Here is a 26,746-nt window from a genome sequence, read left to right on the forward strand (position 1 = left end):
AGGGATTAAGAGCCCTCCTGTAACTATGAACCTGTTTTCTCCCAGGCCCTTCAGTGCCTCCCGCCACCCCACCCAGAACACACACCATGACCCCGAACCCTGGGCAAAATATTGCTGCTCCCCTCCCACTCCCAAATTACCTTGTAGGCAAGTTTCCTTCCTTCCTTCTTTCCTTCTTTCCTTCTTTCCGTCCTTCCTTCTTTCCTTCCTTCCTTCCTTCCTTCCTTCCTTCCTTCCTTCCTTCCTTCCTTCCTTCCACCTGTCTTCCTTCCTTTCTGTTAATACAGAGCAGCTGGCCTCCTCCCCTACCTCCTGACTGTCCCCTTTCCCCAGTCCCAAACCCAGCACTGAGGCAGTTACTCAGTTAAATGATTGGTGTTCTCCCACCTACCTCAGGCTGGAGACAGTTGAGATTGGACACATACACTCGGCTGTTCACAGGCACACTGGGCAAACACCAAGGCACTAACGCTCTCACGCTCATATACCTGCTCTCGGGCTCATCAGAGTCATGGAAGGTGCACCAGCAACACATGCAGCCACACATCCACTGCCCCATGTCAATCAGACTCTCCGGAAGCATCGCCCACCCTAACACCAAAAAGCGTCTGCTATTACAGCTTTTTAGGGGGGAAAGCCATAGATCCCCCTGCATACGCACATCTTTGCTGGACTCTCTCCACCTTTCTTCTAAGCCCCTTCCAAGTCAAAGGAAGGGAAATCCCGACCTGGCCTCTCTTGGCTCTGTCCAAGAAGCGAAACTCAGGGAGCACCGACTCCTCAGAAAGTGCTGGGGGCCTGGAGGCCTCAGACGGCCAGCAACGCCCAGGGACACCCACGGCTGCCAGGCCGGCCTCCAGCCGCGGGCCTCGTGGCCCTTGCCCCTCCCCAACCCAGCCCAGCCCAGACCTGGGACGGAGGACTGGGGTCGAGGAGGGAGTGTCAACGAATAGGGGGTGACACACGGAATACCCACGTTCTATCCCTCTCTGGGGGTCCAGTCCCCGGTGTGGATGCCTCAGAGCCGCAGGAGAACTGGCGTTTACTACCCCAGTCGTGGCCTCATTCAGCCCCCTCGGCTCAGCTCCTGGACCCGGTTTTGTGTCTGCACGTTCGTTTCCTTTCCCCTGGCGAGTGTGGGTCGTGCCGTCGGTCCCCTGGCCTCACGCTCTCTGGCTCCTTCACTACATCCTCAGCCTTCTCTCTCGGGAGCGCCCTTCCCTCTGAGTTCCAGAGTGTAGCTGGAGGTTTGAATCTGGGGGCAGGGATGGAGCGGGAAACCTCAGCCTGAGCCCCCCGCCCCTCCATAACCCTCACCCTAGCCCGCCAAGCGCCCGATCCGGCCAACCTCCAATTTTCCGCTAAGTCTCCTCGGAGTCGCCTCCCGGAGCATTTTGGTCGTTGATCCAAAGTGCATCCCTGGGGAGGGGGGAGTGAGAAGGGACGGAGGCTGGCGGTTGGGGGAGGGAGGTGATGAATCCAGAAGATGTGGGTCTTTCCTTAGTCCTCTGAGGCCGCCCCAGCCCCCTTCTGGGGCCTGGAGTAGGATAGACGGGGGTGGAGGAATGGGCCCCCAGCGCCCGGGCTCCCCCGCCCGCTCGCGCTGCTCCTCTGCGAGCCTGGGGAGCCAGGGACCCGCCAGGGCCCCAATCAGGGAAAGGGGACGGGGACTCGGCGGGGGCGGGGCGGGGCCCAATCAGGGGAAAGGGGCGGGGCTCGGGGGCGGGGCCAGGGAGGAGGCGGGGTCGGGGCGGGGCCCGCGGGGGCCGGGAGCCCGGGCAGGGCCAGCCCAGCTCCGCTGAGCGGTGGCGGCGGCGGCGGCGGCGGCGGCGGCCGGCATGGGCGATGGGGGCGCGGAGCGCAACCGGGGCCCCGCGCGCCGGGATCCCCGCGGCGAGCGCAGCGCGGACCGCGGCGGAGCAGAGGCCCGGAGCGGCCGCAGCCCGGAGAGCATCGCCAGGACCTCCAGCCCCGCGGGGTCCAGAGAGAGCGGCGCCGACTGCGACGGGCAGCCCGGGGTCGGGGAGACAGACCACTGCCGCCGCATCCTGGTGCGAGGTAAGGGGACAGCTCGCGGCCCTGGGCCCCTGGACCCCACCCTACCTCGACTGGGGTCTCCGATCCTCCCGCCGGCCCCACCTCCCAATCCATACAGTCAGTCAGTCAGTCAGTCAGTCAATGTTATTCTGAGTGTCTGGTGCGCTGGACATGGATAGGAGTGCAAGGGACAAAGCGGCTATGTGATGACAGAGAGAGGTGGAGGCCGGGACTCCGCCCCGCACTCCTCGCTGCAGGTGCAGGTGCAGAGAGCAGCGTCCCAGCTCAGCGGGGTCAGGGCTGGGGGCGATCAGAGCCCAGATCCGCGGGGCGGGGATAGGCCCGGGCTCTGCTCGGAGGCTGGGGAGCTGCCCGGCCTATCGCCCAGCCTTGTTCCCCGCTCCCAGCTTCGCAGACCGCTCCAGTCGCTCTCAGGAGAGGCCCTACCAGCGCCTGCCCGCCTATGCTATCCTGTGCTATGTTTTCTTGGTCCCCACTTCCTCAGGGCGCCCGGGCCCAGCCGCTGTGGGTGAGGCCTTCTCCGCCCGATCTGTCCCTTTCTCCCTCGCCCTTCTCTCTCCTCTCTTCTTTCGGGCCATTTCTCCCCGCCGAGCTCGCCTTGCCTTCTCGGCACTCTTCCTGAAAGCGCCCCTGGACTGCACCCGGGCACCCAGCTCTCCCTCGCCTTCTCCCTGCCTTCTGACCCGCCGAGCCCGCCTCAAGCGAAACTCTAGGCCCAGCTTTCGCCGGATCCGGGCCTCGCCCAGAGAGACGAGGGGAGAAAGGGAATTCTGGCGTCTTGCTCTTAGTCCGTTTCCAGGCTCCATCCGAGCCTGAGTTCTGTTTTCCCCAGCATCTCCGAACCCCCGGGGCCCAAAACCCAGAGCCCAGAAGAGGCCATTTGTGGGTAACGGTTCCCCTGGCTTCCTTCTCAGCTGCCTTTGTCCAGACCCTTCTTTCCTGCGCACACCATCCCACCCCGGGAAGGGGAACGAACCTGTTTCTAGCTAGAGGTCGCTCCAGGGCCAGGATCCTGGTTTTATCTGATCTGAACTGTGTTATCCACACACAGACTGGGACACCTGGGCCTAGTCGACCCCCCCACACACACACACACATACACAACACACACACATAGCTGCTGGGTTTGCGTGGCTCTGGGAATGGGGGGCAGGGCTAGAGTAGAGTATGAAGACAGTCCAGTGTGAAAGGATCCTGATCTTGGGAAACACTCCTGGTTTCAGGTGTGATCACTTAAAGATGGGGTACCCAGTGCCTTTCTAGGGGCGGGCGGGAGTTACAGGACAGGGCATGGGTGGAGTTTCCATCCAGCAGGAATTCCAGCAGGTGTATGGGCCTACTGGACACCGGGGATTAGATGAGATGGATGTCATTCCACAGACTGGGGGCTGTCCTGGGTGCAAGGCCTTAGGGCCCCAGCTTGGAGTTCCATTAAATAAATCTGCAGGATTTACAGAATCGGAGAAATCGGTCTGCTAAACCCATACTCTCCTATTAAGGCCCTCAAGCGCCTGTGACACTCACCACCTCACACCCCATCTACGGGTGGGCATTTCCTTCTGCCTGGATCATTGTGACTTCTGTGGGGTGCAAGACACCCAAGCCAGGAATAACCCACATCCAGGCAGAGATGAGCTTGTGAGCATGGGCAGGAGGTGTACTTTTATAAATGCCTGCATGCACATACAGGGATGCCATTACATTTGCACAATAGAATGGAAATATGCCGTTGAATGTGTGTTTACACGCCTAAAAGAAATAAAAGGTACACAGGGCCCTCATAAATCCCTCTGTCCTTTCCCGTGTGGTGACAGGGAGGTTATTATAGGCCTGAGATACTCCGGAGGTCACCTACCACTAATCCCTCCCAGCCAGGGTCACCTGCGTCACTCCAGGCCCTCCTGGGCTCCTGAGCAGAGGCTCTGACAAGTAAAAGGCTCAGCATTAGTGCGGGAAGTCAGCAGTGTCTTAGCCCCAAGAGGAATGTCCCTCCGTATGCTCTAAGCAGAGGGTACATTTTGCCCTTGACCTCTGAGGACACCTCCTAACTATCTCTGGAGGAAACAAAAATCAAAAATAAAAAAGGTAGATGGAGGCATTTGCCATCATAGCCTTCAGGATGCCGGTGGCTGCGAATTCTGGGAAAGATCCCATTTGCTCTTGGCTTTCCCTTCTTTCTCCCTCTTCTCCACTCTGCACTTGCTCCCCTGAAAGTCCCCATCTCAAAGTAGCAAATCTTTGGGGGCCGTCCCATGACACAGGGGAGTAGGAGAGGGTGCTGGAATTAAGAGAAGTTGGTTTGTAATACTAGCCTTACCGCCTTTTGAACTTGAACCAGTCTCTTTGCCCCTTCATGCCTCAGTTTCCTCAGGTGTACAAAGAAACTCATAGCTCTTTCCTGGAAGGGCTGTGCTAAGGGTCGGAGTGATGCCCATAAAACTGCAAGCACGCAGCAGAATCTGCAGAAACGTTCCACTGAATGAAACATGGGAAGCTGGGAGATGACCCACAAACTGCTTCTGGGAATGGGGTTCCTTCCTTAGAGGCTCCCCCCAAAGCACCCTCTGTTGGGGGCAGCGTCTCCTTTGTGCCCAGGCGCAACGGTGTTTGGAGGTGAGCAGCCAAGGGGTCTAGAACGGGCTGATGTAAAGAGGATCCGGACTCCTTGCAGACCACACTTGCAGCCCTCACCCCAACCCCTCCAGGGACCCTCGCTCAGCCAATCACTCCAGCTTCTGGCTGCCTCAGGGGAAAGCGGGTCAGGGAACTGGGAGAGGGATCTTCCTGCTTTCCCGCCTCAAAATGGAGGCCGCTGTGTGCCTCAGAAGGGACAAACAAGGCTGCTGGGATAACGGGCGTGTGCACACCCACTGCGGACACAGCTAGGCTTCCCCGGGGATCTTACAGCCCCCCACACCTCTGCGTGAACGGCCCCCCTGTCTGGTGAGGGATAGGGATGGGGATCTTTTGTTTCATATTTGCTAAGGGCGTGTCAACCCTGGGCTGGAGACAGCAAGGAGGAACGACCGCCTCCTGCGTGGCCTTAATCGCCAAGGGCAGCCGCGGTGCAAAGGCCTTTTCGGTGGACCCGGGATCCCCGCAACTCACAAGGAGTGGAGCAAGGTCTCACCCAAACTCCCTGCAACCTCACAATCTAGGCTGGCATCAGACGCGCCCACGCGATTCCCAGATCAATCCCCGCCGGATAGAGCCTGGAATGGCCAAGTGCCAGCGTCACCGAAACAATGCCGGTGTCCGTCTCTATTCACCCAAGCGACCCCTTAAGTCCCCAAAACCATTTCTGCCGGCTGCACCCCCCCCCCAGCTTTGTGCTGCGGCCTTGGCCCCATGGGGTGGGACTCAGAGGCCACCCTAAGAGCGCTCCCTCTGCCGAGACCTGAGGTGCTCCCCGCCTGGCTCGGCACCTGGGAGGAGGAGGACAGGAAAACTGCTGGACCCCTGGACTGAGTGAGTGTCTGCCAGCCACCGCACCCCCAACACTGCCACCCACTAGCCCAACTGCTCTCCTGGGGAGCCAGATGGAAGCGCTCAGCTCTGGCTGGGGACTGGAGGCGCAGGAAGGCCAGGCTGCGCCTGGGCAGCTCCCTCTGTGGATGTGAATGTGGGGGGAGGGGGCGTTGAATTTAATGGGGCCCGGCCCCACTGAGACTCCGGGGACAGGGCTGGATCCGAGCTCCAGAAACACACACACAATGGAACATTGAGAGACAGCAGAATGGCAAAAAAACGGCAGGACCTTGGATGCTACAGACACTGCTGAGGACGCCTGTGACCTGCGGGAACAGACTCCCTCCGCAGCCAAATCTGTGCTAAGCTTGCCCAGCGTCCCCTCACTTTGTGCTTGGACTCACAACAGCCACTGTACCTAGGGGGCTCACAAGGGTGGAAGCAGTCCCAATAAGGGCACACCCGGCGGGCGTTTTGAGAACCGGAAGGCAGGCACCGTGGTACCAATCGCCAGTGGAGGAGCTTCTGTCCTAGGCGGGTCGCAGGACCACAGCCTCAAGGCCTGAGTCTGTCTATAGAGGAGAGGAGCCCGGACCAGCGCCCCGGGCAGCGGCTGAAATGTTTAAATGGTTCGTGCAGAGACTACACTTTGGGTTTTTATTTTTATTTTGGGGATTTTGAGAGTTAGATTTCTTTTTTATTTTCCTGGGATTACTTTGTTTTGTTGGTTATGTTTTTCCTTTTGCTTTGTTTTTGGCAGAAGGGCTCACATTTTCATGGAGGAACTATGCCGGGCTCTGTCATTTTGGTCTTTATTTTCCCCCTTTATATACATGCTGTTGTAACCCCTCCCCTCCTGACACACACACACACACACACACACACACACGCATAAGCAGATCAGCAACCAAATGTATTGTCTGTGTAAACAGAACATTTTCATTCTCTCTCTCTCTCTCTCACACACACACACACACACACACACACACACACATACCCACACACAAACCCCTACAGGATTGGAGCTTACCAGTGACCTGGCTGGCGGGGAAGCCTGAGTCTTTCCACAGTTGAGACAGTGAGCACTTGGGACTGGAAGGGACCCAGGCCACATGTGTCCCTGGGCCTCAGCTGACAAGCAAATGTGAATGTTCACCCTCTGCTCCTCACCTGTAGGGAGAGCAGGTGTCTGAGGGTCTGAGTGGCTCCATGTCCTTTCTCCAATTGCCCTTTCCTGGGGCCTGGGGCCTTAGCACCCTGCTCCCCACTCTGTCTGCCAAATTCCCTGACTTGTGTTTTCAGTAGGTGGGGGCATGGGAAGGGTGTGAATTTTCCTTCAATGTCCTGTTCGCCTGATGTAAAATGAAGGCTGGCTTGGGGAAGCCTGCAGGGCACGGCAGTGTGTCTCAGAGAGTTCTTTTTTTTTTTTTTAATCAATCTTTATTGTTCATATTGTTACAAAGGTTCCTCATTTCTTCCCCCCTCCACCAGGTTCCCACCCCACCCTCCGCCCCCTCCCCATCCCCCATTGTCCTCATTTATAGGTGCACAGTTTATGTTCAGTCTCTTCCTCCCTCCCTTTCCCTGATAGTAAATCCCTTTTCAGATAGTAAATCAGTTACTTAGCATTTTCTCATATCAATAATACCTCCACATGCCCAAAGATACACTTCACACAAAAGACATTTCCAAATAGGTCAACCAGCCTCATCCAGGCCCCACCCAAGGCACTCACAGATCAACACCCCAGCCCTATACTAACTCAACACATCCAGATCTAAGCCTTCATCACTTGATTCAACAGACCCTCAAGTTCCCACAAAAGTTTCCAGCCATGTCTGAGAGGCCGCCGTGGGGCAGGGGCAGGCGAGAATGTTGGAACAGCGGCAGTCAGAGAGTTCTGACCTCGGTTTGAGAAGCTCTGAGAGAGGACACTGCGGCTTGGTGGTCCTGCCCAGGAATCCCTGGGTTCCTGGGTGGTCTCTGCGCTTGACTGCCTTCCCCCACATTTGAGAAAGAGGTTGGAGGGAGTGGGGGAACCAGGGTACCCTAGGACACTGCTGAAAGACGTGGTGGCCTCAGGACCCCTCTGGCTTACTAAGCCCAGGGGCAGTGGGACCCAGAACAGCCAGGGCTGAAAGCGTGGGAGGGAGGGTGAGGATGGGGAGGGACCCTCCAATCACCTCTCCAACGCTCTCCCCTTTGCTTGATAGCTGGCTCTGGATTCATTCCACAAACATTAGCCAGTACACACTCTGTGCTGGACCAGCCTGCGGTGGCTTACCAATCCAGAGACTGATTTGCAAGCAGGGCCTTGTGGAGTCCCCATGAAATAGCTCAGACGTGAGCCTAGCACACAGTAGGCGCTCAGTAAATATTTGTCTAAGGAATGAAAGGAGGCATTGCCAGCAGCATCTTATATTTCACTAAAGAGAAGGCCTCCCCCAGAGGAACATCTGTTCTAAGATGACCTCCTTATTTTTTTATATCAAAATAGGTTGCTCCTAGCCCTAACCGGTTTGGCTCAGCAGATAGAGCGTAGACCTGCGGACTGAAAGGTCCCAGGTTCAATTCCTGTCAAGGGCACGTACCTTGGTTGCGGGCACATCCCCAGTGGGAGGTGTACAGCAGGCAGCTAATTGATGCTTGTCTCTCATCAATGTTTCTAACTCGCTATCCTCCCTTTCTCTCTATAAAAAAATCAATAAAATATATATTTAAAGTGTCGTTCGTTCCTAATATGAAATGATGATGCCAGAACACAGAATGATTGTTAAAATATAAAGGTGATAACGCCATATTTTTGGAATTTCCTGCAATCCTCCATTTTGGGGACTATAGAACACAAAACCTGAAAAGCCTCGAATGTGGTTCTTTTACTGGGACCAGGGCCGGAGAGGCCGCCCTGGCCCAGGGGCTGGAGGGGAAGGTCGGGAGCGCAGTCCCAGGAAGGGCATTGTCTGTCCGTAGCCAGCCTCACGGAGGCTCTCTGGCTGCTTAGTGTGCGGCTCCACCCGCAAAGCCGCCAGCGCAGTGAGAGCAGAAACCAAGTAAACCTGCGTGAACCCCCCCACCGAGTCCACACTAATCCTTCGCGGGAACTTGAAACTACCGGGTAGTGAAGGCCAGGGTGTGTTCTGAATTTTACTGCTGCCGCTGCCCCTGCGTCCACCGGGAGCTGAGGAGTCGGGAGTCAGGGCGGAGGGAGGACAGAGGACCCAACCTTGGAGGCAGGGACACTTCACAGACCCAGAGAGGATTTCAAAGGCGGGAGAAGGCTCCTTAGATATAGCATCTCCCCTGTTCCAGTTTTAGGGGTGCTCCTCCAGGCGATTTCCCCATTTTCATACACAAACATTAGCGAAAGTGGAATCTGTTTTCGCAGTTTACCTTCCTAAAGAATTTGACCCGCAGGGGTTCCCTTTTCAGGCTCAACCCTTCCACGTGCTTCCTTGGGCCGGGAAAGCGAAATTCTCCCAGCCTCCGGTGGATGGATGTTCCCGTTGTTTTCCCCAAATATAAACACTGTGGATATTTTGCCCACTTTGACTATTGCCAGGGAGTAATTTCTAGCAGTGGAATTACTGCTTGAAATATTCGGGGTTTGGTTTGTTTTTAAATAAAAACGTGTTTCCTTTCATTTTAAAATAGTGATCCATGTGACCAAAAGTTGTTGGTTTAAGCACACAGTGAAGAATCTTCCCAGCCCCATCCTCATCAGGTTCTCACTTGGCTGGAAGGTGGTCTAATGTGTCCTTTTGTTCTAATACGTCCTTTCAAATAATTGTGATGATCATGCTTGTCACTGCTATAATCTTTTCCCTTGCTTTTATTTTTTTACTCATATAGTAACATCTCTATATTTTTCTGCACCTTACTATTTTCACTTACCAGTATATCTTGGGATGTAAATAAGTTATTACTCTTTTTTTTTTTTACATATGTATAGTATTGCATTTACATAGATTGGCTAGACCATAATGTATGTTATGGAACCCATACCATGTTGATAGACATGTATCTTTTTTCTTATCTGTTGCTATTATATACTCTGCTGCAATAAATAAATTTCTTTTGTGGTAATTTCTACCTGTATAGGTGTATCTGTCAGAGAAGTTCTGTTGGAAGATAATGGTACCCCCACAGATGGTACCCCCCACAAATAGTGTTTGTATCTCCAAATCTGACCACCTCAGTTTACCCTTTATATCTTGATAGCTATTGTCAAATTGTTCTTCAAGAAAAAATGCTTAGCAATTTATAACCCTACCTTTGCCCTCTCCCCACATTGAAGATATATATATATATATAACCTTTATCAATATTATAGGTAATAAGTAGTGCCTTGCTGGCATTTTAATTTTTATTTATTTGATTATTAATTGTTTCTTTATTTTCTTTTCATGTTTATTGCCACTTGTATTTCTTCTGCCATTATTTATTAATTCATTTCCTTTGACCAGTTTTAATTTCAGATATCCCTGTCTTTAATGATTTGCAGAAACTCTGTGTTATGGATTGTAGCTCATTGCTTTCAATGTATGTTTCAGTTTTGTTTGTTTTTTTAGTTTATAATCTGTCTTTTAATTTTGTTTCTGATGTCTTTTGTTTCCTGAAGTTTAAAGTAACTTTCTAATTACAAAATCAATCCATGTTGCTTTGCTCTATCATGTAAGTTGAAAATTCTTTATTATCCCCATATAATACATTCCACTTCCAAAATGTAACCTCCCAATTTTCCAGAGTAACTGAAAAAATATATGAAAATATATGTTACAAAAGTGGGATTTCTTTTTTGCAAAGTGCTTTTTTTTAATTTAATAAACATTTGTAAAAATCTTTCCATATAGAATTGTCTCATTTTCTAAAATACCTGGGCAGTATTTTATTATGCAGATATAATTTATTTAAACAGTTCCCTGTTGATGTGTATTTAGGTTGGTCCTACTCTTTCACTATTCCAAACAATGGTTCAGTGAACATCGTATCCCTATTTGAACAGAAGGTTGTTAAAAGTCTCATTTATGAAACAGTCTGAAAAATGTGAAGATCTGTGGGCCATTTCTATTAAGGAATTGTTAATTTTGGGGTTGTGGAAATAGTATTGTGTTTTTTTTATTTTTAAAGGAATCTTATTTTTAAGAGATATGTAGAAAAATTATTTAGATGACATGTCTGGGATTTGCTTAAAATTATGGGCTATAAAAGAAATAGGATTGTTTCTGAGTTTATAGTTGTTGACATCAGAGGAAATGTACATCAGGGCTCATTATACTGTTCTCTCTAATTATGTTTAAACTTTCTCAAAATAAACTTTCTCAAAATAAAATGTTTTCAATAAGTATAATTTCAAATTTATCTGATATGAATATAATTACAGGATAAATTCCTAGAAGTGAAATTTTGAAATCCAAGTATAGATGCTTAAAAATGTGATAGATATTTCCAAATGCCAAAAATGTGCTAATTTATATTCCCAGCAATTGTGTATAAATGTGCCATTTCTCCACATCTTCCCATCCCAGGATATACTCAAGTTTTTAGAGTAAAATCTTTTCATGTGAAAAAAAAATCTTATTTTTATTAGCATGAAGTTAAATTAGTAATTTAAAAGTTAAATTAGTAATTTAAATTAGGTTAAGTAATTTTAATATACTTACTTTTCATTTTTATTTCCTATTCTGTGAATTTTTAAATTCATGAACCTTGCCATTTCTGTATTGGTTTGCTCATTGTTTTCTTATAGTTGTAATCTTTGCTATGAATTTTTTATCTTCTTTAAAACTGCCATGAGTTTTTTTCTGAATTAAAATTTAAACTGTAATCACATCTAGTAGTCATTTCTTTTTGGGCTTCTACATTTTAATTCTCAATTAGAAAGGATTCTCCAACCAAAAATAAACATATTAGATATTTCATATAATATTATGTATCTATATCTTAGAATTTTTGTTTAATTTTTTTGTTAGTCTTTGCAACAAACCTAATAATAAAGAAGTACACAAAGTAAGAAGGGATAAATCTTAACCCTCTGACTGGTTTCCACTCTCCAAAACAAATGGAAGAGAGAGGTTTTGTCCTACCAGACTTAACCCTGTGTAGGTAAAAGCGTGCTTGCATGTGTGGCTGCACACACACATACACACACAAAACACACAGACACAATTATTAGTTTTACTTTTTTGTTCTTTGTAAAAAATGGTTTATACATGCTTTGTAGCTGGGTCAACATGGAGAGGTTAATGTCTTGTTAATATTTCTTGTTAATGTCTACATAATAGCAAAGGCATGATTATACTGTGACTTTATCCACATATTCCAACTGATAAACATCTAGTTTTTTCCTTTCTCTCTCTCTCTCTCTCTCTCTCTCTCTCTCTCACTATGCTACAAACAGTGGATTTATCTTTATACTAATATTTCCCTGGGGGTAAAAACCTCTATAAAATTTCTAGGAAAAGGAATGTATGCATTTTTCAGTTGGGTTAGGCATTGTGAAGTTGCCCTCCAAAAAAAACCCCTCATATTGTGTTAAATTGTATTCTTAATAACAGAGCTTGAAAGAAACAATATTTTCCCTCACCTTTGCCAGCACCATTTTCTCAGCCTGGTATGGCATCTGAAAAAAAATTGTATCTCATTGCTGTTTTAGCTTTCATTTTCTCCAGTTCCTTCTGAGCTTGAGTATGTTTTATATGTATTAGCTGCTTGCATTTCTCTTCTCTAAATAACCCACCATGTAATTTGCTCAGTTTCCGACTGGGCTGTTTGGCTTGACTCGTTTGTCTATAGAGACTGTGTGTGTTTTAGACATTAAGACTCTGTTATGCATGCATTATTAATATTTTATCCCAAGCTATCATTTGTTTTTTAACTGCCTCTCACCCTGCAGAAGCCTTTATTTCTAGGCACTCAGAACTGTCACTGGCTTTCCTTCTGAAAAATTATTTTAAGGTGTTTTTCAATCTTTAGAGCTTTATATTTTCCATTTAAATTGTTAAGCCATCTTGTGTTTATTTTTGTACGTAGTGTGATACCATTACTTTATTCCAGATAATCAGCTAATTGTCCAAAAGCCACATCTTTTTTAAAAAATATATATTTTATTGATTTTTTTACAGAGAGGAAGGGAGAGGGGTTAGAGAGTTAGAAACATCGATCAGCTGCCTCATGCACACCCTGGGGATATGCCCACAACCAAAGTACATGCCCTTGACTGGAATCGAACCTGGGACCCTTCAGTCTGCAGGCCATCACACTATTCACTGAGCCAAAAGCCACATCTTTAATAGTTCTGTCTTGCCTCCAATTAATTTGAAATTTATAATAAGCCTAATCCTCATTTATGCATTGATTTGGCTCACAACTCCTGTGCCAGCATCATACCATTTTAGTAGCTCTAGATTTGTTGTCTATTTTGCTTTGTGACAAGCAAGTATTTTCTCCTCATTCTTGAACACTTTTTCTTAACTATTCTTTCATTTTCAAATTTTCCAGTAAACTTGAGAATGAGTTTTTCATAAGGGATTTTTATAGTAATTACATTATATTTGCAAATTAAATCTGGAAGGACCTTGTCATGCTTTAAAAATCATCACATTAACAGATTGTCAAGCAAAGGACCTTTGTGGGTGATAGGAGATGAAGTCAGGTAGGGCTTTGCGGTGATCGCTCAGAGAGTTCTAGAAGGGCGTATTATTTGGTCCTGGAGGTCAGGAGCATTAGCTAACTGGGGTCATCAGGCAAGGGTCATCACCTCTCCCAGAGCAAAAGCTCCTTAGACATAATCGTCCTCCTGGGTACCCTAGGGCCCAACTCTCTTTAAGAAGCTGAAGGGCAGCAAAACGCAGGACTCATTCCATTTAGACTCGTGCATGTCACCCTAACAAGCACCTACCTGCAAAGAGGCTCTGGAATTAAAGCTTTTCCTACTTCCTGGTGCTACCCTCAAACTACCCAGAGAAGGAATGATTCTGGGAAGGAGGCTGTGTCACTAAGGATGGGAGAGATTTTGCTGTAGAGACGACCCAAAGTCTCAGATGTTTAACAAAATACAATTGTATTTCTCTCTCCTAAGATGAGGCCATCACAAGTGAACAAGGGCTCATCTTGGTGCCCAGAAACCCAGGCTGATGGAGCTCCATGTTGGCCCCTGCTTCAAGGGCCATCACAGTAAGGGGAGGGGATGTGGCAGGTGACCAGCCAGCTTTTAAAGTACCCGCGTCCTTTTCTCCAGGCTAAAACAAGTCATATGGTCATATGTCATTTCAGAAAATCAGTGCAGCCCTATCATGTGCCAGGAAGGAGTTGGAAGCACTGGTGAGCAGCATTCATGATTTACCCACTAACTTGACTGTAATGAATGGCTTTCTCTGACCATCCTCGCTAAAATAGCAAACACACACACATACACACACATCTTCATATGTACACGCACAAACATACATATGCACTATGGTGATTGAGTTTTGAATATTTGGAGAGGGTCAGTAATATCATTCTATCTTGTTTTATTGTCTTCCCAGCATTTATCATTACCTTACATATTAGTTTTAAAATTTTATTATGTCTTTCTCCCCAGTACAAGGCCTATGGGAACATGGACCTTGTGTATTCTGCTCATTTTTATATACCCCGACCCTATAATAGTATTTGGTTCATAGTAGGTGCTTATGAAATATATGTTGAATGGTTGAATATAGATAGTTGTAAATAAATAGTAGAGTACTATAAGTATTCAATAACTTCCTTTCACTTCATATCAGTTAATATAGACATTGCCTTATTCTTTTTAATTGCATGGCATTTTATATTACAAATTACCATAATTTGTTTAATCATGTGCCTTGTGGGGAAGATTGAGGATGCTTTCAAATTTTTAATATTTTGAACCATGCTGCAGCAGACATCTTTATATATCCCTTGGAGCACATGAATCTATGATTTTTTCCGTCATGCTCTGCCCAGCACCCCTGAGCAAGTCCTGCCAGTGGTGGGAGGAGGGCGACCTCTGCAGCAGTGACTGTCTCCCCACCCACACTCGCCTTCTCCCTGAGGGCTGACTGTGAGCCCAAAGGCGCTAGAGAGCCTCTGAGCTCCACGATAGGATTTGTGAGTCAGAACCCAGGGGGCTAAGGCACGTCCTGGAGGGAAAAGCTGGCCCTGGCAGGAGCCAGGAGGAGCCAGTCTCACAAACCCTATGGTGAGGAGGGGGCGTGGGAGTGGGGGGGGGGGGGGGGAGGCCTCGGGCCCGGCCTCTAGAGCAGCGGTTCTAAAGGGAGCCTCCTGCCAGCCACACATCCCGATGCGGGTCCTTTCCTGTGTCTTCCAGGGCAACCATGATCTCATCCAGAAGGTTCCATGTTTCCCCGTGACCACAGTCCTCTTCATATGACCTGTGGATTGAATCATCAAGGCTTGCTAAAAGAGGGTACTCATAAAGTGAAATAAGGGTATTTCTAGAACTTACTGAACAATGTCAGCGTGACCTTGGGTCAGTTACTTAAAATTTGTTTATTTGCCCGTCTGTAAAGCGGGGATAAAACTTGTTCCAACTTCACTGAGATATTGGAAGGGTTAAAGTGCTTAAAGCAGAGCCTGGTTCAGAGCAAGCATCGTGTCAGCTGATATGGTGACCAAAACATAAGCAGGGACGCCACCCCCCCCACCCCACACATACACACAGAGGGCGGTGCTCCTGCAGCTGTGCAGGGTGTCTTGACCCGGGCAAGGGCTGCCTGAGCTTGATTGAGCTGCCTGGATGGTCAGTTTTCCCTTTGACATTAACCTTCCCAGGAAATGGTAAGTTTCTATTAGCTTAGCTTTATTGTTATCAACATTATGTGTTGGGAGTAGTTTGGTAAATTCTACAGAATACAATGCTGCATATTCCATACTCTGATGTTCAACATAAAACTTTCTAATAACTATATTTATCTTTTTGTTCATCAGTTTTTAATGTTCCTTATTATCCATAAATGAGTGAGATCATGTGGTGTTTTTCTTTCATTGACTGGCTTATTTCACTCAGCATGATGTTCTCCAATTCCATCCAGGTTACTGCAGATGATAAGAATTCCTTCTTTTTTATGGCAGCATAGTATTCCATTGTGTAGATGTATCATAGTTTTTTAATCCAATCATCTGCTGACTGGCAACTAAGCTGTTTCCAAATCCTAGCTATTGTAGATTGTGCTGCTATGAACATAGGGGTGCATATATCCTTTTTGATTGGTGTTTCTAGTTTCTTAGGATATATTCCTAGGAGTGGGATTACTGAGTCAAATGGGAGTTCCATTTTCAGTATTTGAGGAAGCTCCATACTGTTCTCCACAGTGGTTGCACCAGTCTGCATTCCCACCAGCAGTGCACGACTGGATTTCAAGCCATCCATGTGTATGGTTCAGACATAGATCAGCTTTGTCCCTTTAGTTAAACATGATGTATATATATATACAACCCCCCCCAAAAAAAAAAGTTTTTGACCTTTGTGGAAGACATTTTTGCAGTTACTGAGCTCTTTAAGGGGGACCATCTGGTGAGGGTGGCTACAGGGTTCTCAGCCTCTCCTAAGCAGGCTCCAGAATATTGGAGACCCGCACATGAAAGGCCTGGGAGGGTGGACCTGCTACTCAGAACTAGGTACCCGGGGAGTGGCAGCAGCCTCTGTCTGCAAGGCACCACAGCTTGGTGTAGAAGCAGGGGTCCTTGGGCTCCTCCTGGGGACCCCAGCTCCCCAGGCTGCCCTCTATGTCACAGCAGCTGCCCCTGATGGACCCCAGGAGCGTCTGTGCGGAGTGCTCACCCATGTGCACACACACAGGGCCCAGGACCTGGCCCTGGACACCCCCGTCAGCAGCCTTACTTGATTGATCAGACCCAATGCTGACCCATCTTCTCCTCTGCACTCGAAGACTTGCTCTCTCTTTCCATTTGTTCCTCACTCTGTGTGATGGAACAGAATCCTGCCTGAGTCAGAGTGTTCTTTCTGTCCATGCTATGAAAGTACACCTGATTGTCAGTTCGATTCCTGGTCAGGGCACATGCCCAGCTTGTGGGCTTATTCTCCAGTAGGGGGCATGCAGGAGGCAGTTGATCGATGTTTCTCTCTCATTGATGTTTACTTCTCCCTCTCTTCTTCTCTCTCTAAAATAAATGAAAACATTAGATACAACGTACTGCCTTGGGTGACTAAGGAAGTTGGGTCCAGAGAGGGTAAGCCACTGTCAGAGGCCAGGGAGTCAGGCTCAACCCGAGGAGTTCCCCTGTCATTAAGATGCTTGTTAGTGGCCTAACTCATTAACTAGTGAACTAACCTGTCTCCTTGCACTGTTCCTGCAGATGCCAAAGGGGCCATCCGGGAAATCGTCCTACCCAAAGGCCTGGACCTGGACCGGCCCAAGCGGACCCGCACATCCTTCACAGCCGAGCAGCTGTACCGCCTGGAGATGGAATTCCAGCGCTGCCAGTACGTGGTGGGCCGGGAGCGCACTGAGCTGGCCTGCCAGCTGAACCTCTCGGAGACCCAGGTAAGAAGGTATCGGGGCCACTGCACCCCTGCCCTGGCAGCCTGGGAACTCCTCCAGTGTGAGAGCCAACTTTTGGAGTTCAGACATGCATTAAAGTTACAGGTAGCCAAAACCAGTTTGGCTCAGTGGATAGAGCGTCTGCCTGTGGACCAAAGGGTCCCAGGTTCGATTCCAGTCAGGGGCATGTGTTAGGTCTAGTAATAATTAATGTCGTTTTCTAATACTTTTTTAAATCGAATTTATTTAAACAATACAACAAAATTTAATCAACAATATAGTTGCCATTGTTTTCTACTACTTGTGCCCAACACTCAGGAAGCATTTTAATCCCTCTGTTGTAAAATTCTTGTGATTTTGATGCAAAAAATTCGGTCAATGCATTTTTGAGGCATTCTTCATTATTAAATTTTTTTCCAAGAAGAAAGTTTTGCAAAGAACGAAACAAATGGTAATCGGAAGGGGCAATATCAGGAGAATATGCAGGTTGAGGGAGAACTTCCCATTCCAACTGGCACAGTTTTTCAGCAGTGATTCTTGCAGTATGCGGTCGTGCGTTATCGTGGTGAAGAATTATGCCCTTCCGATTAATCAGCGCGGGTTCTTTTTCTCTTAAAACTTGGGCTAACCTTTCCAATTGGGCACTATACACTGCACTTGTAATGGTTTGGTTAGATGGTAAAAGTTCATAATGAAGAATTCCTTTAAAATTCCACCAAACACACAACATCACTTTTTTCGCATGCAAGTCAGGTTTTGGCGTGGGCTGCGGAGCCTCATTTTTGTCCAACCATTGAGGCCGCCTTTTCAAATTAACATACAGCACCCATTCTTCATCTCCGGTAACAATTTGCTCTAAAAATGGCAAACGGTTTTGACGAGAGAGGAGCGAACTGCAAATTGTGACTCTTTGATTACGGTTGTTGTCGGTCAACTCATGAGGAACCCATTTTCCAAACTTTTGGACTTTGCCAAGTGCACGCAATTGATTGGAAATTGTTTTTTGTGAACAATTTAAAGTTGTCGCAAGCTCTTGTTGGGTAATTTGAGGATTTTGCACCAAAAGAGCTTGAAGAGCTTCTTGATCAAAATTGGACACACGGCCTCGACCACTCTTGTCATCTAACGAAAAATTTCCCTCGCGAAATTTCTCAAACCAACGCTGGCATTTTCTGGCGCTAACTGCATCTTGACCAAGAGCATTACAGATGTTTTTTGCAGCCTCACTTACTTTTCTTCCTAATTGGAACTTGTAAAGCATGCAGTGCCGAATATGCTCTTCATCCGCCATCTTCTTAGCCCTAGTTTTGCAACAAAAACCAAACCAAACACAAACTTTTTCAAGCAAAACTTGTTAATTGCACTTCACACGTTCTGTAGATACCACGTGTTTGAAGGTTATGTCAATACAAGTCAACGCCAAGCAAGATTTTAAACGAATGTTTAAAAACGACATTAATTATTACTAGACCCTTGGTTGCGGGCATATCCCCAGTAGGGGGTGTGCAAGAGGCAGCTGATCCATGACTCTCTCTAATTGATGTTTCTATCTCTCTCCCTTCCTCTCTGTAAAAAAAATCTATGAAAATATTTTTTTAAAAAAATAAAGTTACAGGTAAACCAGAGAAAATAATTTCAGTGCTGACAAGAGAGAACTGGCATAGGCCAAGGGGGGGGGGGGGGGGGGGGGGGGGACCTTCAGGATACATCAGGCAATTTGGATGGAATGGGGAGAAACCTGGGGGGAGGGACACTCTTAATGCAGGGAATGGCTTAGGGGGGATGTTGGCAAGTGAGAGAAGCTCACAGAAAGGAATGGTGAAGAGTTGGGTTTGAAGAGAGAGAAGATTTTACACAGTTGGGACCTCAATTCCCCATTCGGGGCCTTTTCCTACCCTCTGTCACCTTCCCTTCATCCCAGTGTGGCTCAGATTCTTGTGTTAGAGAGAGGGGTCTGAATACCCCCTTCACCAAAGAATAGCATTTCAATAATAATGAGCTCAATCCAAAGGCAAGGCTTTTGTAGACTGAGCCCCTATCCTGTGAGGATGGGGGCATTTCAAGCTGGTGATAGAGCCATGTCGTGACAGCAACAACAATACTAATCATACTTAGTACTTCCTTGTGTCAAAGCCCTGTTCTAAGTGCTTGGATATGGGTCTTTGGTTGATGGTGGTGAGGTAGGGTTGTGTTTTTTTATGGCTTCTTTGTTTGTTTTTTCAGCGTAGAAAATAAGGGTTGGTTAAGGAGAGGGGTCATGCCCAAAGTCACAGGTAGCTTGTGTTCCAAGGCCTGGCTCTCTGATGGCTTCTGGGGGTGGGAAATACAGTTGTCATGATGACAACAGAGTTAGGGTGGTGTCTCCACTGATAGCTGGTGCTAGGTAGGGGTAATTGATCATTGCGTCTGGTCCTCATGGCAGCCTTGGAGTTGTTCTGTCCAATGTCACAAGGATTTGTTATGTGGATCTTTCCACTTTCCTGGGTCCTGAGCTAAAGCACAACTGAGGCCAAGATTGTTTGTTTAGTTTGAAAACTCTGACTCAGGAGTCGATAGACCCAGGACCTTGTTCCTGGATGCTGACCAGACCTCACTGTGCTGAGGGCTTAATGATTAAGCAAGGCAGAGGGAGGAGGGGGAGTGAGGGCGCTAGGTGAGGCGAGTTTGAGGCAAAGGAAAAACATCAAAATAAAAGACCAAATTAAAGAAAATAAGGTTTCTGTGTGGTTACAGTTCTGGATATGTTAGTTCACGAATCCCTTTCACAACCCTTTGATAAAGCTACCAGTATTATCCTTTTTTATTTTTTTAAACATATTTTTATTTATTTCAGAGAGGAAGGGAGAGGAAGAGAGAAATAGAAACATCAGTGATGAGAGAGAATCATTGATTGGCTGCCTCCTGCACACTTCCCACTGGGGATCGAGCCCACAACCTGGGCATGTGCCCTGACTAGGAATCCTGACCTCCTGGTTCATAGGTCGACACTCAGCCACTGAGCCACGCCAGCCAGGCAGTATTATCCCGTTTTGCAGATAAGGAAAGCTTATACCCGGAGTCATACAACCAGTAAGTCCCAGAGCTGGGTCGGGAGAAGCTGCGTGGCGTCTTCATGCCGCCTGTAAACTGGGAGCGTGTCGGAGAGGGACTCGGAGATCCTCCATTTAGCTACGGCTCGCGTAGTGAAATCTCATACACCAGGGAGATCAGTCCACAGATGTATTGCAAACAAGGCCAAAGCGGAATTTATAGAGAGAAGAGAGGAGGGAGAGGAGTGGGAAGCCTGTGGGCTGGAGGGGTGCGCTTTCTGAGGAAGGCTGCGGAGGGTGGGTGAGGCCTCTCCCTGTGCTGCTGGCTGCTGTCCTGCTCTGGGCTCCCCGGGTGCTGTGGTTAAGTCTGGATTGCACCCCCTCCCTCACAGGAATTCCTCCAGCTCCTCCAGTTACCCTAACAGAATGCTGTCCAGTCACCCTCCTATGGGCAGTAAGCTGCTCCTGGGCTTCCCTGTCCTCCTGGGGCAAACCCTGAGAGGGGCAGAGAGAGATGAGGAAAAGGCAGGGAGGATGGGGCGGGCTGGCCCTGGGCTGATGTTCAGCAGACATTGGTCAGTCCTCTCCACCTGGGCTGGTTTTCCTCCAGAGGCCTCTGTAGAGTCTCAAACAACCCAGCAGAAGGCCCTCATTGCTTCCAGCTGGGCCCTCCCTCTCGCTGGGCCCTCCCTCCAGCTGGGCCCTCCCTCCAGCTGGGCCCTCCCTCCAGCTGGAACTGAAAGCCAGGCTGTGATCACAGAGGGAGCTTCAGTGAATGGGCCCAGCCAATGTTCCTGTGGGACCTCCGGGGACACCCTTAAACCCGGAAGTCTAGGCACAGAGTCACCCCCAATACCTGTCCCTCCTCTTTGCCCTAATTATCCTCTGCTTCACCTAATTTTGCCCCCAAACCCTACCTTGAAACTTTGCCCTCCCAGAACATTTCAGATGTCCAGGGCAGTAGCTCCTCTCAGTCCTCATCCTTCCCCTGCCCTGCCCCCGTACACACTGCATTTCTGACTTTGAAAGTCAAAGCGTTCCTTAAGGCATCTTCACTTTCTCCCAAGAGACCTTTCCCACATGGCTTGACCTGTAAAGTGTGTGTGTGTGTGGTACTTGTGTGTGTACCAACCATATGCATTTCCCAAGGACAAGAATGTGCCAGTGGGGATACCAAGGCACAGAGAGGTTAGGTAACTTGTCCCATGTCATCCCACTGATTAAGGGAAGAACCAGAATTGAATCCAGTCTGCCTGACCTCCGGGTCTTCTTCACCATATCATTCGCTGCTCTACCAAAATACCACGTCATTGCCGCCCTGTCCGTCTCTCCCACTGCTGGTGTCTGAGACCCAAGTGGGTAAAGATAGAGTTTTATTGATTCTGGCCTTTCAGGCATATATGAGATGCTTGCTGTTTATGTGTTGTATGAATGAATGGCCAGAGTACCAGGGTCAGGGCAGGAAACAAAAGAAGATGTTGCCATGGAGGAAAGGGAGGCGAGGTGCTGGCTCCAGGATTCCCCTCGCTCGGCTATCCCGGTGGATTTTTCAGGACAAGGGACCAGGCTGACACACTGCCAAGTCCCAATACTGACATGATCACCACCCAGCTTGGATAAGAGTGGCCCTGGCCCTCCAGCAATTGTCCTCAGCCCTGTGCCCACAGCCTCTGCCCCAGACAGCTTCTCCAGAAGAGCAGAACAGGTGGTATCTTCCTGGTGCAGGTTACAGAAACCAGGGCCACTCAGATGCACAGGTGCCATTCATCTCAGATGAAGTACGTGCCCACAGTCACAGGAAGAGTCTCTTAAATATTAATGTCACTTCCCACATGCCCTGGACCCAGGCATCCCACACAATGAGTCTTGGAATTTAACACGGACCATGCATGAGCCTGAAGAAGGTGATGGATGACTTTCCAGAAATTGTGTCCCCAGTCTTGGCAGCCAAGTGGAAACCACACCCCGCCCCTGATGTGCAGCCCTGGTCACAGCGAAGTCCCATAAGGTCAAGGGTGAAGCTACCAAGCATTCCCTGAGTTACAGAGAGAGAGGAAGCAAGGTGGCAGCCCCAGGGAGACCACAGCAGGCCTGGGAGACAAGGGGAGGGCAATGCCCCCGGAAGTGCACTGCGCTTCAGAATGGCACCTGTGCCCCTGGGAGAGTGCAGCTGAACTGAGCCCTAAAGAACTAGTAACTTGGGATTTAATCCTGGGAAGAGGTGAAATTGGAGGCTTCCTGGAGGCGGGAGAGGGGGAGGGCTAGTTCAGAGGCCCTCACTCAGTTTGTCCCTTGTTCCTGAGCCTTATGAAAAGCGCTTAGGGACCGCGGGATTGATGGTGGGAAGCAGGCAGGCAGGTCTTTTCACTCCCACCTTCGCAGCTTCAGCACCCACCTCCACTGTGTGCAGCATTAGAATCACCCCGCAGAGCTTAAAATAATATACGCCGCTGCCCTCGCTGGTCTGGTTCAGTGGATAGAGTGTCAGCTGGAGGACTAGAGGATCTCAAGTTTGATTCCAGTCAAACCAAAGTCAATTGCAGGTTTCATCCCCGGGCTGGGTCCAATGTGTGTGGGAGGCAACCAATCTGTGTGTCTCTCTCAAACCGGTGTTTCTCTCTCTCCATCCCTTCCACTCTCTCTAAAAATCAGTGGGAAATATTAATGAGGCCAAGCCCTCTGCTTCGAGTTCCTTATTTGATCCCTGCAACAGCCCAGGTGTTTTTGTCCGCATTTTAAAGATGAGAAACCGAGGCTCCAGGTGCTTGGCGTGGTGCCTGGCTTGAGTCCTAAGACAGTAGGTACTGGCCAGGCAGAGAAGCTAAGATGGGTGGGGGAGTATGCTCAACATACAGAGTCCCAGGCCCCAAGCATCTGGTGGGACTGCTTCATGGAACAACTGACTTTGGGATTGACAAAGATAAAAGGGTTTTCGTCTTTCCACTCACTTCCTTCGCCAGCCATGGTCATATCTCCCCTGCCTTTCCTTACTGATATCTCCTTCAAATGTCACCTCTTCGGAGAAGCTGTATTTGCCAATCCATTAATAAAAATCATCTCCCACCCTAGCCAGTTTGGCTCAGTGGACAGAGTATTGACTGTGAACTAAAGGGTCCTGGGTTCGATTCCGGCCAAAGGCACATACTTCGGTTGCAGCCTGGATCCCCAGCTCTGGTCAGGGCAGAGGCAACCAATCAATATATCTCTCTCACACTGACCTTTCTCTCTCTGTCTCTCCTATTCTCTTCCACTCTCTCTAAAAATCAATGGAAAAATATCCTCAGGTGAAAATTAACAAAACAAACAAAAAATGTCACCTCCCCTGTGTCTTCCCCCCTCATCCTGCCACCTGTCTCCAAAGTAGTGCCCCCCAAAGTGTGGTCCTGGGGCTGCTGCCAGCCTTGCACTGTCATCTGACCAGGCATGGAGAGCATTTGGATATTATATGCAACTGTTCTAGTAATTCACTATAATTGTATTTTACAAAAGAATTGGTCCAAGACAAATTAGAAAATTTTATTTATTTATTTAAAAGTATATCTTTATTGATTTCAGAGAGGAAGGGAGAGGGAAAGAGAGATAGAAACACCTATGATGAGAGAGAATCATTACCTGGCTGCCTCCCAATGGGGATCAAGCCTGAAACCCAGGCATACGCCCTTGACCGGAATCAAACCCGGGACCCTTCAGTCCGCAGGCTGATGCTTTATCCACTGAGCCAAACTATAATAGAAAATTTTAAAGAGTAATTCTTCCCTTCCAGGAATTTGAGAGATGCTGTTCAAAGCACTATTGCCACCTGAACATCATGTTTTCATTTGTTGTCTAGCTTCAGTCTCCCCTCTACACCGCCCTGTCCCCACAGCAGGATTCGCTCTGCTTTGTTCGCTGCCAGTTCCCTAGCCTGAAACAGTGCCTGGCACATAGCAGGCACTCAACACGTACTGGCTGAATGAATGTGTGAGTGAACGAATAAAGCAAGCAGTCCCAAGTAGACCCTGTAACTCTCTGGTCACTTTTGGTTTTCGAAACTCAATCCAGTCCACTTGGTGTCGTGTTGAGAAGCCCAGCCTTTATAGGTTATAAGGCCAGAGGGGGCTGTGATGGGTTCAGACAGGAGGTGGTCAGGTTGGGTTAGAAGCTCACTTCAGAGGCCATGTCAGAGCCCACGCCAGAGAGGTGCCCACACCAGAGAGGTGGGACCGTCTGTAGACTGAGCAGCCAGCCCCTGCCCTAGCCCCACCTCTTAGAGGGCCCACTTTGGCTCTCCTCTGGCCATGCCCCTCCCTGGGGTGAGGATTCTGCAAGGCCAAGGGGTCTGCCCACCACCAGGACTCTGTGCCCACCTTCTAGACCACACCTCAGGTGTCCAAGATTCCAGAATTCCCTGCCAACCCCACTTCTGGCCCCTGGCCCCTGCCTGGGCTCTGCCCACATCAGTCTTCCCCGGGGCAGACCGCACAGTCAATATTCAGAAGCCTCGGCCCATGAGTGGCCATCGGGAGCTGTTTGCAGAATGAGAGCGGGCTGGGGGCCCACACACGTGCAGGTCAGAGCCTTGGCAAGCCATGAGCCAGCGCCTTCCAGTGTCTTGCTCCCAGACCTGCAAGTGCCGAGGCTTGGCTGTGAGGCAGTAGATCCTTAAATGGCGGTTCTCCTACCTGGGGATCACAGGGTTTCAGGTCCCAGCCACCCCCATTCAGGTGGATCGGTCTGAGGTCAGGAGTGCGTTAGGCTCCCCAGCTAGCTCTCCTGGCTGGCCAGAGCTGGAGGCCCTGCTGGAGAGATGCTGCCACAGTCCAGGCGAGAGGGGTGAGAGAGAGGGGAGGGCCTGAGCTGGGGAAGGTGGGGAGAGGTCCCTGTGTGGGGGAGTGGGTCTGAGCTGGGTCTGTACATGTGCAGTTTATTTTTATTTTTTTAAAGATATTTATTGCCTCTTTGGTGTAGCTCAGGGGTAGAGCATAGACCTAAGAACCAGGAGGTCATGGTTCGATTACCAGTCAGGGCCTGGGTTGCAGGCTCAATCCCCATTCGTGGGCATACAGGTGGCAGCAGACCAATCATTGAAATTGCTCCCTCTTCCTTCCTCTCTGAAATCAATAAAAATATTTTTTAAATTTTTAAATATATTTTATTGATTTTTTTTCCAGAGATGAAGGGAGAGGGATAGAGAGAAACATTGATGAGAGAGAAACATCAATTAACTGCCTCCTGCACACCCCCTTCTGGAGATGTGCCTGCAAACAAGATACATCCCCTTGACCTGAATCGAATCTGGGACCCTTCAGTCTGCAGGCTGACGCTCTATCCCCTGAGCCAAACTGGTTAGGGCTAAAAAGATTTTTTTTTTAAATTTGATTTTTACAGAGAGGAAGTGAGAGGGAGAGAGAGAAAGAAACATCAATGTGAGAGTGAAGAACGGATCGGCTGCCTCCTGCACACGCCCTCTACCAGGGATGGAGCCTGCAGCCTGGGCATATGCCCTGACTGGGAATCGAACCGGCAACCCTTCAGGTGCACAGGACGACACCCAATTCACTGAACCACACCAGCCAGGAATCTGCATGTGGAGTATAACAGGCAGTAGGATAATGGCCTGGATCTCAAGTAGGGAAATACTAGCACATCAATAGCGGAAACCATGACCTTGGCTAAGAGTGAAAGTTATGTTGGACCAAGAAGGGAAACTTCATTTTTGCCTCTAAACTCCACCCTCCATCTGCCAACCCATTCCTCCATCCTAGGCCTCAGTCAGCTGAGCAGGGAAGGGGGACCGATGATTTGGGGGCCGGGGGCCCTTATCCATTCACCCAGAGCAGGCTGGTTGGGGGAAGACCTTAATGACACCCTGAATGCTCTTCTTTCCCTCTCACTCCACCCCTGCTGCCCCCCCCTCCCCATTCCCATACCCCTGCACCCTTCTCCTTTTCTCCCACCTCCCCCCCACCCCCCGCCTTGCCTGACCCCTCCCCCTTCCTGGCACCCACCCCACAAGGTGAAGGTCTGGTTCCAGAACCGCCGCACCAAACAGAAGAAGGACCAGAGCAGAGACCTGGAGCAGCGGGCGTCCTCCGAAGCCTTCGCCACCTCCAGCGTCCTGCGGCTGCTGGAGCGGGGCCGCCTGCTGGCCGCGCCCCGCGCCCCTGGCCTCCTGGCGCTGCCGCCCTGCCTGCTGGGCCTGGCCGGCCCCCGGGGCGCCGCCTCCGGAGCCCCCAGGAACTGCTCCCCGCGCCTCCCCGCGCCGGGCCCGGCCTCCGGGGCGCCGCTCCCGCCCGCGCTCTGCTTCGCCGCCGCCCCCATCCTGGACCTGCCCGCCCGCTGCGACCTGGGCTCCTCGGCCTTCGAGCCCTACAGCCCGCCCCACGGCCGGCCCTACAGCCCGCCCCACAGCCGGCCCCACAGCCCGCCCCACAGCCGGCCGGAGCGGGGAGGCGGCAGCCCCCGCGGCGCCAGGAAAGCCAGCGCCTAAGCCCCCCACCCCGGTGACACTGTGTCCCCGAGTCCCGCACCACCGCCTCCCGGGCCAGGGCTGGTGGGCAGCCGCACCTCCTGCCCCGCCCGCCCTCCTCCTTCCCCGCCAGAGACTCTGGACCCGGACCGGACAGCCGGCCACGAAGCCTGTGTGTGAGTGCGGCCAGCGTGTGTGCTCTCACTGAAATAAAAGGA

At 49.6% G+C, this 26,746-nt stretch overlaps 1 protein-coding gene and 1 long non-coding RNA gene across 3 annotated transcripts; both read left to right on the plus strand.

The window, feature by feature from the left end:
* The first annotated feature begins 1,767 nt into the window (after positions 1-1,767).
* VAX2 (ventral anterior homeobox 2) lies at positions 1,768-26,641 on the plus strand. Of its 2 annotated transcripts, XM_036435658.2 has the most exons (4): positions 1,770-2,058; positions 16,867-17,054; positions 26,076-26,430; positions 26,479-26,639. In XM_036435658.2, exons 1-4 carry the CDS (start codon positions 1,839-1,841, stop codon positions 26,547-26,549), a joined length of 834 nt encoding a protein of 277 aa, XP_036291551.1. In that variant the 5' UTR covers positions 1,770-1,838; the 3' UTR covers positions 26,550-26,639. The 2 variants fall into 2 exon arrangements, with proteins under 2 accessions (XP_036291549.1, XP_036291551.1); XM_036435656.2 differs by having other exon boundaries at positions 1,768-2,058; positions 26,076-26,641.
* On the plus strand, positions 6,588-7,942 carry LOC118717508. Its single transcript, XR_004987508.1, has 2 exons — positions 6,588-6,929; positions 7,425-7,942. It is a non-coding gene; the product is annotated as an uncharacterized LOC118717508 (long non-coding RNA).
* Positions 26,642-26,746: the final 105 nt, after the last annotated feature.

This window comes from Pipistrellus kuhlii, unplaced genomic scaffold, assembly GCF_014108245.1.
Source record: "Pipistrellus kuhlii isolate mPipKuh1 unplaced genomic scaffold, mPipKuh1.p scaffold_m20_p_13, whole genome shotgun sequence".
In the NCBI taxonomy this organism is placed as follows: Eukaryota; Metazoa; Chordata; class Mammalia; order Chiroptera; family Vespertilionidae; genus Pipistrellus; species Pipistrellus kuhlii.